Genomic DNA, 13,897 nt, shown 5'->3' on the forward strand with positions numbered 1-13,897 from the left:
CATCAACTTCTCTGGTTTCCATTACCACCCCCCTCCCTCCCCTACCACCAATTCTCCTTTCCTCTAGCTCTCTCTCCCCTCCCCACCCCATCTCCTTTCCTCAAGCTCTGCATTCACAGAGCCAATCCCCTCCCCCAATTAATTCTCACCTTTCCCTTCCTGTCCTCATGTCCAATTATCACTTTATGTTTGTTTGCCTGTGCTCCTCCCACTGCCCTTTCTTCTCTTCTCCCCAGCCTTTTAATTCAGGTGTTTGTCTGCTTTTTGCTCATTCCTTGAAGAAGAGTCCAGGCCCAAAGTGCCCTATTGACGATGGGAGGGGTTTGTGTTTTTACTAAAATCTCAGCATTTGCAGACTTTTATGTTTCACTCCTTGTTGCCAAGTAAGACTGAATTGTTCTAAAGACTGCCAGAAATGCATCTATTGTTCTCTGCATTTTCCCTAAACTTTGTGGAGCAGTGTAAAAGACTGAAAACAATGGCTGGAGTGGGTGTTGGTTAGAGAATTAAATTACTTTCAGCATTCCTTGTTTTATTTCAAATTTCCAGCATCCAGGGTACTTTTGCTTTGGAATTAGCTGGCTGCTCAGTCAACTCTGAATGAAGGAGTTAGAAAAGGAAAAGAATAGACAAAGTTGTAAAGGTAAAATAATAAACTTAATGGACACTTGCAGAACTGTGCATAAAAGAGAAAGCTTTTAAAATGTGTAATGTATTAAGATTTAAAGTCCGAAGACTTTAAAATACAATATTAGTTGAAGCCAACTAGCCGCATGACAACTCTACTTCATTGGTGCAGTAATACCAAACAGTATCTATAATCCTGCTTACCCAGTTTCTCCTAACATTGGCCCTCTCCAGAAGTTTTTGATGTAGTTGTTTTCCAATCCCTTGTCCAAATCTTTTAACAATTTCTGTGCTCCTTTGAAGCTCTTCTTCATTCAAAAATGGCTTCACTAAAACAATTGTTAAAAAGTTCAACTGTATAATTGTAGTTACACAGTACATGGCATAATGCATTCAATGTTATGAAATCATAATTTAAAAAAATTGGGACCACTTGTCATTGTAAATAGGGGATGCAATTTTAAAAATTATTTATACCAAACAAAGAAACTACACATAAATTATAGCCCAATATGAATGAAGGAAGATATTTGAAGGAGGCAGGATAAAAATTCTGAAGGATGCTAGAATATCTAATTGTGGAAAACAGATGTTAAAATCTGGGTCGGCACGGTTAGTGTAGCAGTTAGTGCAACACTGTTACAGCACCAATGACCCAAGTTCAAATCCAGCACTGTCCAAAAGGAGTTTGTACATTCTCCCCATGCCTGCATGGGTTTCCTTCGGGTGTTCTGGTTTCTTCCCACCGTTCAAAATGCACCGGACTGTAGGTCAAATTGGGCGGCATGGACTCGAGGGCTGAAAGGGCCTGTTACCATGTTTTAAGTCTAAATTTATTTATTTTTAATTAAATATTAAAGTTAAATCTTAAGTCAGAAACAGACACATTCTACTAACATAAATCAAAAATATAGTCTGAAAAATTGACAAGTGAATAGATTTAACAAACTGTCCAGTCGCGGCAATGCCCAATTCAGCATGTTCAGCCAGTCGATACAATTCAGCAAAATACATGTCAAGAATGCGATATATACATGTATCATGCAACAAAAGTTAAAGATTCCAAAAGCAATAGCATCACTGCAACTTGAAGAATCGGTGCACCACATGTAATCGAATGTACAATAATCAAAATACTGACTGGAATTTAGATATATTGAGAAGAAAGACAGAAACTAAATTAGAGGTCAAAGATTCAGATTTATTGTCAGAGTATATACATGACATACAACCCTGAGATTCTTTTACCTGTGGATGAGGCACAATTACCACTTATTGGCAGTACAAAAGAAAAGCTAACTCAACATACACATGTAAACAAATAAAGAAATGTAAACAAACTTACTGTGCAATACAGAAAGAGAAAAAATAATAATGAAGTGCAAAAGTAAGAGGGCTGAATTAAGTCCCTGACTGTGTTTGTTGTTGAAGAGTCTGATGATGGAGGAGTAGCAGCTGTTCCTGAACCTGGTGGTACAAGCCTTGTGGCGCCGATACCTCTTTCCAATGAAGTAGTTAGCATATTAAAACCAATGACCAAATGTTATTCACACTTACGGTCTTAAAGAAACACTCCATATTTTTAGTAGAACATCTCAAAATTGAATCAATTTTCTAGGCATTTCTTGTTATCACAGTGTATTTGAAAAAATATATATCCTGTGAGGTAAATAGCAAAGTCTGCAGACATTGTGATTGTCGTGCAATAAACAAAAGTGCTAGAGAAACTCAGCAAGTCAGGCATCATTTATAGAAAGTAAAGGGTAACCAATAATATTTCAGGCCTGAGAACTTTGTCAGTTTGAGTAAAAAGCAGGGAGGCATCTGAATAAAAATGTGGGGGGAGAGGATCGGGCTGTGACATGAGCACAGGCTAACAGGTAAGATGTCATAGCTAGGAGGGTAGAAGAGATAAAAAGCTGAGAAGTGATAGGGAGAGGGGGTAGCTCTCTAGATGGAGAGTCAGGGGGTGGAGGTGCTGGAGGAAAGGAATAGGAAAAGACAGAGATTCGGGGGGGGGGGTGCTTAATGTTAATGCTGTCTGTTTGGAGAGAGCCCAGATGGAATATTTGGTGTTGTTCCTCCAATTTGCAGGTAGCCTCAGTTGGCAGTATATGAGGCCATGGATAGATATGTCAGTGTGGGAATGGTGTGTGGAATTAAAATGTATGGCCGCAGGGAGACCCCTGTTATTGCAATGAACAGAGTGAAGTTGCTCAACAAAACGATTTCTCAGTCTGCATCCAGTCTCTCCAATGTAGAGATGGACACAAAGGGTGCAGTGTATGACCTGTGATGTAGAATGTCAGATAAGTGCAATCTTCAAACTGCTGCTGAATGAAAAGATTGGGCTTTTTTATGTTCCTCTATGGAAGTCAACTAAAATATGAACGTCAATAAAACTCCACATAAATTCTGATAACAATACTGTACCTGCATCTAAATATTTTGCCAAGGACTCCTCGAGAAGAGGAACAGGTAAAGAAGGTAAAGAATCTTGGTACTGGAATGTACGTTCTTGTTTTGTGCCAGATATTTGATTCTCCATTTTTATCAAAGTTTCAACTTGTTTCTAAGAAGACAAAGGAATTTAAAAAAATTACTTCATCAATCTACTGGGACCAGAGAATTTTGGCAAATTGTCACCAAACTGATTCCATCTGCATTGAATTCGTCCATTGTTATTGAATGAAGATCTACCGGGACCAATGCCTGAAGAGGGCGCACAAAATCAGTGAACTGGTGCGGACTCGAAAGGCCAACATGGCCTGTTTCCGCTCCGTAAATGGTTATATGGTTATCCTTTCCACATGGAGCAAAATGCTGCAAAACATAGTGTCGTACATAAAAGAATGCCTCCAATTACTTCTATTTGCATAAATCTGATCCTCTTGACTTAGAAATCAGAGAAGGGGAGGGGTAAAGAGTGGGAAGCTGCAGTAAAGAGGCTTTAGAAGACAATTAATTGACCAGATGAAATTACTAGCACATAATGGTTGAAAGGAATATGTTCTTCCTCAGAATTCTAGCCAGTAACTTACCATCACAGATTTCAGGCTCTCTGGCCTATAGTTCCCAGGTTTTTATCTGCAGCCCTTCTTGAATAGAGGCATAATATTTGTCACCCTCTAGTCTTCCAGCACCTCAACTGTACTTAATGACTAGTCATAAATCTCAGCCAGGGGGATCTGCAATTTCCTCCTCATAGTGCTCTTGGATACATCTGATCAGGCACAGGAGATTTGTCATAATTTATTCGCATTAGCATTTCCTTACCTGTAATATTGACAGTTCTCAAGACACAAGTGACTTTTCCAAATTCCCCAGTCCTCATGTCTTTCTCCACAGTAAAAACAGGAGAAGTACTCATTGAGGACCTTGTCCATCTCCTGTGGCTCCACACAGCTCATTGCATTGATTTCTGAGGGGTCCCAGTTTTTTCACTAGTTACCTTTTTCCTATTTTTGTACTTAATAAAATCTTGGGATTATATTTAGTTATCTGCCAGAGCTATCTCCTGTCCCCTTTTTGCCCTCCTGATTTCCTTTTTTAGCTTGCTCCTCAGTTTGCGACAACTCCTCCTGTTATATACTTGATTGCAGCTGCTTATACCTGCCCCGTGCCTCCTTCTTGTTCTTGACCACAATCTGAATTTCCCACGTTATTCAAGCTTCACTTCGCTTACATATCTGACCCTTACTCTAACAGGAATGTGTATGTCCTCGACTCTTGTCAACCCACTTTTAAATACATCTAATTTTCCTGATGTTCCTCTGCACTCAAACAACCTGTTCCAATCTACTTAGTTTATACTTTCAAATTCTGCCTTGTCCCAATTCGAAATTTTAACTTGTGGTCCTACCCTATCTCCCTCTCTTCTCACTGTCTTAAACCCACTAGAACAATAATTGCTGATCCCCAAGACTCATCCACAAACACTTCATCTGCTTATCCTTCTCAATTTCCCAAAACTAGATCAACTGTTGCCTCTCTCACGTGGGATCCTCTGCATATTCCTGAACACATATGATCGTATGATAAATTCCCCCTGCCTAAGCTTTTGCACTATGACTTTCTCAGTCAGTATTTGGAAAGTTAAAATCCCCTTCTATGACAACTTTATTTGACCAGGAGTGATTGCAATGTCCTAGCACATTTGCACTTCTAATTCCGGTTAACTATTTGGGGGCCTGTAGTACACTCCGAATAAAGTGATCAGCCTTTCTTGTTCTTCAGCTTCATCTTATAGCTTCACAAGCTGACCCTTCCATAATGTTACCTCTGACCATCGCATCACATCCTCCTTAACCAATAATGCAACATCCCTCCTTCTTTACCCCCACCTCTGTCCTTCCTAAAGCACCTATACCCTCAAATGTTGAGCTGCCAGTCCTACCGCTCTCTTAACCAGGTTTGCGTAATGACTACCACCCTTAGTCATTAGTCCCAGTCACATGTTTTTATCTATGCCCCAATTTATTTCCCTTACCTGTCAAGCCTTTAGCATTTAACATAACTGTAATACATTTGGCAGGATACTTTCTACAATGTATCTGTAAAAATATCAGTAAGACACAATGTGGACATGCTGCATTTCACCAAGCTTGAGGCTCTGCTCTTCGATGGTCTCACCATACCTTCCATAACTTTCAAATCAATCTATAATATATCATTCATCCCTGCCCAAATATCAAGCCAGGTATAATTAATCAGAATTCATCACAACACCAGATAAACTCTTTCTATGCGCTTTCAAAACTGTTTCAAACTGCTATTTTTATTTTGGATATTAAAAGTTTTCAACTGTTTCAGTTAGACTCTATCCCACTTTGAGTTCTACACTGATAACCGTCTACAATCCTTGCACCTAATTCAATAGAGCTGATGTGCAAATCAAAACAAATTCACATCATTTACCAATACCAATGAGAACACTTGAACATTTTTGTTAATGAAATCAATAGCATTATGTAAACTAGTCCAATAGCATTATGTAAACTTTTTGTGTAACCAGACCTGCAGAGATCACACTTTTCAGATTGTCACATTTACCATTCATGTTTTCGTGGTTCCAATGATTTCACCCCATATTGCAGGTCCTCTTGGACTTGAGCTCCTTTTACCATCCATTTACTAAAAAATACACCATCCATCAATGGCACTGATCACTTCAGATTTCTTGTTCTCCAAACTCAGTAGCCCACCTCCCCCTTAATTCCACCTTAGATTCCACACTGAAAAGGACTAACCCAGCAGTTGCTGTTAGTCTACACTTGAAGTCAAGACCTTTTGAAAGGAGGATGGAGGAGCCAATGCTCAGGACAAGAAAAAACTCCAAAGTGTTGTTAACTCGGCCAGCACCACCATGGGCACCAGACTTCGTTCCATCGAGGGCATCTACAAGAGGCAGTGTCTGAAGAAAGCAGCTTCTATCCTCAAGCACCCCCACCACCCAAGCCATGCCCTTTTCACTCTGCTACCATTGGGAAAAAAGTACAGGAGCCTAAAGACGAGCACTCAGCGGCACAAGGACAGCTTCTTCCCCTCTGCCATCATATTCCTGAATGATTAATAAACCAAAGATACTGCCTTATTTTGTCACTTCATGCACTATTTCCATTTATCTTTGTAAGGTGGTTTATATAAATGTTTGCACTTGTGACACTGCCACAAAACAACAAATTTCATGACTTGTTCATGACAATAAATTCTAATTCTGATTCTGGTGTCTGCTAATCCAAGTGTGACAGAATATATAGAAATGTTTTGGGAGATAAATTGGGAAAGGTTTGTTAGAGTAGGTCACATGCAAACTCTTTAGAACAGATCTTATTTGACATACTGGTGCTATGCTAAACATAGCGGCTTCTCACACCTTTTTGCAAGAGCTTTGAAGAGTGCTGAAGAGACTTCACTAATGGATTGTTGTTTACCAAAGCAACAGATGCAAGAAAATGCTGGCACCACTATCGTCTTCAGGAGAGTTTTGCTGTTGTAAGAGGGTTATGTGGTTTTGCAAGCAGAGAGAGTCAAACAGGCTTTCTCTCAGTTACGGAGTGTGTGTGTGTGTGTGTGTGTGTGTGAGAGAGAGAGAGAAACAGTGATCACACTGACAGTTTTTTAGCCAGCAAGAGCAGCTGGAACTGAAACAGGAAAAGGTGCCAAGAAGCCCCAGTGTGGAAGATGCCCTCGTCAAAGCCCTTGTGGATCATGCAAGAGGAGAGGACTGGCTGTCTAATGTTTCACTTGGAATAAGTGAAACAGAAAGGATCTCTGTGGTGACCTGAAAGAAAGAGGTTATCATCTGGAGAACCTTGACGGGGCAAGCTTTGTCAGCAAGGAGACTGATGGAAGTAAATCAGTTGTGGATGTCCTGGAACAACACATCTCTCTCTGAAAACTGACAAGAACCTTCCTGAGAGTGGGAGGAGTCATGTGATGGAGTAGTGACCGGTAGGTTAAAACCAGCCCTCTCCAGAAAAAAGAAAAAAACAAAGTTCAACAAATATAAAATATAAGAAATAAAAGATAAAGTTGCAGAGAAGAGAAAGAAGATGGCACCCAAGAAGGAAAAAGTAAAACAATGGGATTAAAAAGAAGAAAAGTCACTGGAAAAGAAAGAAGGCAGCCTTACCTGCACGAAGGAACAGGGAGCCATGGTGGTGAAGAACACCGGTTCTCTGAGGTTGGTGTCGCCCCTGCGGAGTGGCGACCCCCTGACCGGTGGACTACAAAAATGGCTCTCTGAGCCAAACAAAAGTGCGCAACTGCGCATGCGCAATCTAAGGTAAAAGGCAAATTCTAATTTCCATTCTTTTTGTCCACAATGATGAGTTAACTCACCCATTCCATTGGCTTATCTATCTTTTGAATAACATTCAGGCTTTCCATCCTGTTCAACTCTGCCTTTAGTTGCTTTTGAAGTGCAAATGGAACTTTTCTGCATGGATACATTGTTGGTGGTACACGTTTATCCATTCTGATCGTGTGTTCTCCTGGAAGGCAGCCTAGACCCTGAAATAGGTCATTGTACGCTTTCATGAGTTCATCATAGATTGTCTCTCCTTCGCTTTCCACAAGGACTCTTTTTTTACCAGGTTCTGTTTCTCACAGGCTGTTAAACCTAGTATGGCCTGCACATCCTTTGGTACCACGATGAATGCTAGCATATGCTCTTTGCCCTTGTGTTTCACTTTGACCATGCATTCTCCTTGCAGTGCTATATCGGTACCTGAATATCCTGTCACCTTCACTTTTGTTCCATACATCTTTGGTCTGGGTCTAATCTTAAAATCAGTATCTGATATTACATTAATTTGTGCTCCAGTATCCAATTTAACTGAAATGTATATGTCATTCACTTTTAATCTCAACATCCAGTCTCTGTTTTCTTTCTTGTTTTCAGTCACATCGACACAGAATTCCTCTATCTCCCTTTCATCTACTACATGAACCTTGCTTTGTTGCACTTGGTTCCTACAGCAACGGACATAATGGATCCTTTTGTTGCACATATTGGATGTTTTACCATATGCTGGACACATTTTTGGTAGGTGTTGTGTACCACATCAATGACATGGCTTTCAATTGTCCGTTTCATTTTTATTCACTGGCCACGCCTCTCTTTCCACTTTGGTGTTCTTTTTGTCAAACGGTTTATGTCCATTCTTGCTCACTGCATCTACGTTGCAGCTAGTTTCACTGAACAGCTCTTTTGCCTGCAATTTTACAGTTTCTGTAGCCCTACAGAGTACGATAGCTTTTTTCAGGTCTAGATTTTTCTCTCTTAGCAGCCTTTCCCTCAGCCTGTTATCTGGAATACCACACACAAGTCTGTCTTTTATCAGTGAGTGAGTCAGTCCACCAAATTCATACATTTTGCTTCTGTTTCTCAATTCAAACACATACTATAACCATATAACATTTACAGTACTGATCAATACTTTCTTCTATTCTCACTACACGTGAAAAATCTGTGCCACTCAAACGTCACGTTACATTTAGGTATGCAGTATACATCAAGCTGTTCCATTATTTTTTCCAGTTTCATTTTGTTTCCTTCAGCAGCAAATGTGAAGTTATTATACACCTCCAGAGCTTCATCATGGCATGTAAGAAAACTGATGCTTTCACCTTATCACTTTTCTTGTCAGCTCCACTGCCACTAAATACAATGCAAAATGTTGTTTAAATCTGTTCCAATTTTCAGCCACATTACCTGTCAACTGAAGTTTCGCTAGTAGATGTAATCCTTTCATTTTTTACTTTGTTAGCTTCTCTTTACTGATTAGTTGCTGACTTTAGATTTTCCTTTTAATTTCCTTCATCCCACTTCTGACACATTTCATCTTGTATTCATTTGGGTGAGTTGACACATGGACAAAGGAAAAGATTCTTTACTTTAAAGTTGATGTAAACAGCACCATGAGGCATGCCATGAGGCTGCGAGCCTCCATTACAGATCTTGCATACTGCAGTCTCTGCCTCTGTGTCAGCCCCTGCTGGCAGCCAAGTCTAATCAAACAAGAACTATAATCAAGGCCTTGCTAGTGGCCATGCAAGCATGATCACTATCATTACACAGACACTTTAGTGTCATCTGCAAACTTATTAATCATGCCATATATGTTTCATATAGATGAAAAACAGCAATTTCTGGGCCCAGCACCAATCCCAGAGTCATCAGTCTCTAGTCCTAAAAACACCAATTTGTTCTCTGCTTTGTTCTCTGAAGCCAATTTTCTCTCCATTCTGCTATCTCACCTTGGATCCTGTATGATCCAATCTTCCAGAGCAGCCTTGCTGAAATCCAGAAATGCAATCTCTACAGTTCTACCCTCTTTAATTTCCTTGATTATGTCTTCAAAAAACTCAATTAGATTTGTGAGATATAACCTTCCACTTAGAAAATCAAGCTGAGTATCCCTAATCATCCCTGTCAATCCAAGGTCCTGTATCTTTTCTCCCTCAAAATACTATTTTCTAATTTACTGGCCATAGATGTTAGGCTCACTGGCCTGTAGTTCCCAGGCTTTTCTCTGCAGCCCTTCTTGAATAAAGGCACAGCATTTACTACCCTCAGTCTTCCTGTCAACCTCATCTGAACTTAAAGTCAACTCATAAATCTCAGCCAGAACACCTGCAATTTCTTCTTCAGCTTTCCACAGTATCCTTGGATATACAGTATCCTTGGATATATCTGATCAGGCCGAGGAGATTTGCCTACCTTCATATGCTTGCCCTTCTGAACCTTCTCATCAATAAAAATACTAATTCTTGTTGAGTTGAAATTAGAAAAAAATCCCTGCAAATTAAAAATATCAATATTCTATAGAAAGCATCTAAATATAAAATATATATATTGTATGATGACAACATTTATTCTCAATTCCCACCCTGTTGCCAGGTAATCTCAGCATTTGCATCTTCTAGACTTGCAAAGATAACAAATTACAAAGTGCAGAACAGCCAAATAAGCTTGAATTTTCACACTGACATCAGTTCTCTAGCTGCCCTCTTCCTCTGCCACAAGAAGCAGATCAGCGGACAGGGCTCCTCCCTCATGTTTCTGTTGCAATGATACTGCATTGATGTTGCAATTAGACTCATACAAAATACTAGAAAGTTTCACACCTTTGCTGCCAATATTCACTCTGTTCACTCTTCTACACTCTTCATATCCAACTCTTTCTTTTTTCCTTTTTTGATATCTCTACTTCCATTTCAAGTGACTGGTTAGCTGCTATCATCCTTAAAAACCAGCACTACTCCAAAGCTGCATGATTACACAGCCTCCCAATCTGCTTTCTTGTGAGCATTCCATTCTCCCCATGTCTCCATCTCCATCGTATCTGCCCATATGATTAGTCTTTCCACACCAGTGCTTTTAGGATTTTTTCCACTTTCCTTAACCATGGTTTTTCCATCTACTGTAGTTGACAGGGCTCTCAACAGGTTTTTGTCTATTTCCTTCACTTCTTACCTGTCTCCCAGACAAGTATGGTATTTCCCTTGCCCTAACTTGCCACGTCATTATCTCCACCACCTTCAACAGTATTCTGTCACCAGGCACATCCTTCCCCTCCTTACCCAGCATTCTGGAGGTAAAAAAAACTCCTCAGCTCTATGCCCTGTTCTTGTTTGTCCATCGCTGTTCATGACATCTTCCCTTGTAATTTAGAAGACACACCTTTCTGAAGACACACTTTTAATATGCATCCTCTACTGGAACATAAACAACTTGGACATTGCAAATAAAGATTAAATAAATTAAAATTTTTGGTTAATTATTCTGTTACCCACTTCTAAACAAACTGACCATTTTAAAAGAGTTCATTAAATAACAGCAATCAGCTAAAACATCAAGAAAAACCTGGGATTTCATACAACAGCAATTCTTCAGAGTGCAATGAAGTGCCATGTACAATGATGGTTAACTGGAATCCTGAGGCTTAGGGTGAAATCTGACCAAGAATCTATTCAACTTTAGCATCACTTTCAAGTTCCAGTCACATTCATACAAGGCCAATATTTTCATGATTTCATAATTAGTTTTAATGACTTAGGAATGCAGACAGCTTCTCCACCATCCTTAGTCCCTCATAATTAAATATTCTGATGTGCCTTTATTGTACCCAACCAAAACTACTTTGATATTTTGTTCACTCACCTAAACCATCCTTATCCATTTCCAATTTAATTCTCTCATCCACAAGGTACAATAATTCTGAACTTTGTCTTACAACTTCCTTATTCATTTGAATCAAGATTAAACCAAGAGCACTGATAAAGAGAATCGGGTTGGAAAAGGTTAATTGAGTCAAGCAATAACACTGAATTTTCAGATCATACACAAAGGAAGACGATCAACTGAAAACACAGGCCAGAATCCCAAATAGTATTGTGGCACTGTGGCATAACCCACCAGATGGGAGAGAACTTTGAATTCAGAGACATATCACTTTCTTAAGCCGCTTTTAGGTGTTCTGATAGAAGATTAGGCGCTGCTAGAGGAGTTCAGCTGGCACGTTTAGGTGGCCATGGAATCGACGGTTTTCTGGCACCTAAACATGCCAGCTGACTGCTCTCCTTCTAGCAGCGAAAGCCGGCTACTCCGGACAGATGACTAGTCCAACCCACGCTGACTTCACATCATAGCAGCGCGTTAAGGCATGACTGACAAACAACTCAGACATGACTTGACTCCCGCTGCCGGTCTCCCCCCCCACCCTCGCCCGTCCAACTCCTGCTATCACTGCCGGTCTCCCCCCACTACCCTCGCCCACCCAACTCCCGCTATCACTGCTGGTCTCCCCACCCCCCACCCTCGCCTGCCCGACTCCCACTGCCACTGCCAGTCTCCCATCCCCCACCCTGGCCCGCCCGACTCCCGCTGCTGGTTCACCCCACCCTCGCCTGCCCGACTCCTGCTGCCGGTGTCCCCCCCACCCTTTCCCGCCCGACTCCCACTGCCACTGCCAGTCTCCCCCCCACCCTTGCCCGCCCTACCACCAGTTTGTTCTACTCACATCTGTAACTCTTACCGATGCTGAAGTCATGATAATTGTATGGATTTTCTACTGCTACAGGTTCCCTGTCTGAAATTCAGAAACAGCTGTTCCAAAAGCTCATTCTTCTTATGTACTTTGGAAATTGTGATAAACATTCACCATAAGTATGAAATTCACTGATTCAAAATTATTTAATCTGTAATACCAGGTTGATCAATTGCGTCAATTCTTCTATAAACCACATGAATGCACTTCCCCCAGTTTTTCTGCCTCTCAGGATCAATGTTGACCGATCTTTTTTCTTTCTTTGGCTTGGCTTCGCGGACGAAGATTTATGGAGGGGGGTAAATGTCCACGTCAGCTGCAGGCTCGTTTGTGGCTGACAAGTCCGATGCGGGACAGGCAGACACGGTTGCAGCGGTTGCAGTGGAAAATTGGTTGGTTGGGGTTGGGTGTTGGGTTTTTCCTCCTTTGTCTTTTGTCAGTGAGGTGGGCTCTGCGATCTTCTTCAAAGGAGGTTGCTGCCCACCGAACTGTGAGGCGCCAAGATGCACGGTTTGAGGCGATATCAGCCCACTGGCGGTGGTCAATGTGGCAGGCACCAAGAGATTTCTTTAGGCAGTCCTTGTACCTCTTCTTTGGTGCACCTCTGTCATGCTGGCCAGTGGAGAACTCGCCATATAACACGATCTTGGGAAGGCGATGGTCCTCCATTCTGGAGACGTGACCCACCCAGCGCAGCTGGATCTTCAGCAGCGTGGACTCGATGCTGTCGTCCTCTGCCATCTTGAGTACTTCGATGTTAGGGATGAAGTCGCTCCAATGAATTTTGAGGATGGAGCGGAGACAACGCTGGTGGAAGCGTTCTAGGAGACGTAGGTGATGCTGGTAGAGGACCCATGATTCGGAGCCGAACAGGAGTGTGGGTATGACAACGGCTCTGTATACGCTTATCTTTGTGAGGTTTTTCAGTTGGTTGTTTTTCCAGACTCTTTTGCGTAGTCTTCCAAAGGCGCTATTTGCCTTGGCGAGGGTTGACTATCTCGTTGTCGATCCTTGCATCTGATGAAATGGTGCAGCCGAGATAGGTAAACTGGTTGACCGTTTTGAGTTTTGTGTGCCCGATGGAGATGTGGGGGGCTGGTAGTCATGGTGGGGAGCTGGCTGATGGAGGACCTCAGTTTTCTTCAGGCTGACTTCCAGGCCAAACATTTTGGCAGTTTCCGCAAAACAGGACGTCAAGCGCTGAAGAGCTGGCTCTGAATGGGCAACTAAAGTGGCATCGTCTGCAAAGAGTAGTTCACGGACAAGTTTCTCTTGTGTCTTGGTGTGAGCTTGCAGGCGCCTCAGATTGAAGAGACTGCCATCCGTGCGGTATTGGATGTAAACAGTGTCTTCATTGTTGAGGTCTTTCATGGCTTGGTTCAGCATCATGCTAAAGAAGATTGAAAAGAGGGTTGGTGCGAGAACGCAGCCTTGCTTCACGCCATTGTTAATGGAGAAGGGTTCAGAGAGCTCATTGCTGTATCTGACCCGACCTTGTTGGTTTTCGTGCAGTTGGATAACCATGTTGAGGAACTTTTGGGGTCATCCGATGCGCTCTAGTATTTGCCAAAGCCCTTTCCTGCTCATGGTGTCGAAAGCTTTGGTGAGGTCAACAAAGGTGATGTAGAGTCCTTTGTTTTGTTCTCTGCACTTTTCTTGGAGCTGTCTGTGGGCAAAGACCATGTCAGTAGTTCCTCTGTTTGCGCGAAAGCCCC

At 41.7% G+C, this 13,897-nt stretch overlaps 1 protein-coding gene across 9 annotated transcripts in view; it reads right to left on the reverse strand.

The window, feature by feature from the left end:
- The window catches only part of crot (carnitine O-octanoyltransferase), a 90,167-nt gene that overhangs the window by 63,878 nt on the left and 12,392 nt on the right, over positions 1-13,897 (reverse strand). For 7 of the 9 annotated variants that reach the window (XM_069914303.1, XM_069914300.1, XM_069914305.1 and 4 more), the window contains exons 2-3: positions 3,061-3,199; positions 832-956 (exon numbers count right to left, since the gene is read on the reverse strand). In XM_069914303.1, the coding sequence (XP_069770404.1) occupies positions 832-956; positions 3,061-3,199 (264 nt within the window). Of the gene's footprint in view, positions 1-831; positions 957-3,060; positions 3,200-13,897 lie in introns of those variants that run through there. The other 2 variants (XM_069914306.1, XM_069914308.1) reach the window with 2 other exon arrangements.

The sequence above is a fragment of the Narcine bancroftii genome, chromosome 1, assembly GCF_036971445.1.
Source record: "Narcine bancroftii isolate sNarBan1 chromosome 1, sNarBan1.hap1, whole genome shotgun sequence".
NCBI classification, from domain to species: Eukaryota; Metazoa; Chordata; class Chondrichthyes; order Torpediniformes; family Narcinidae; genus Narcine; species Narcine bancroftii.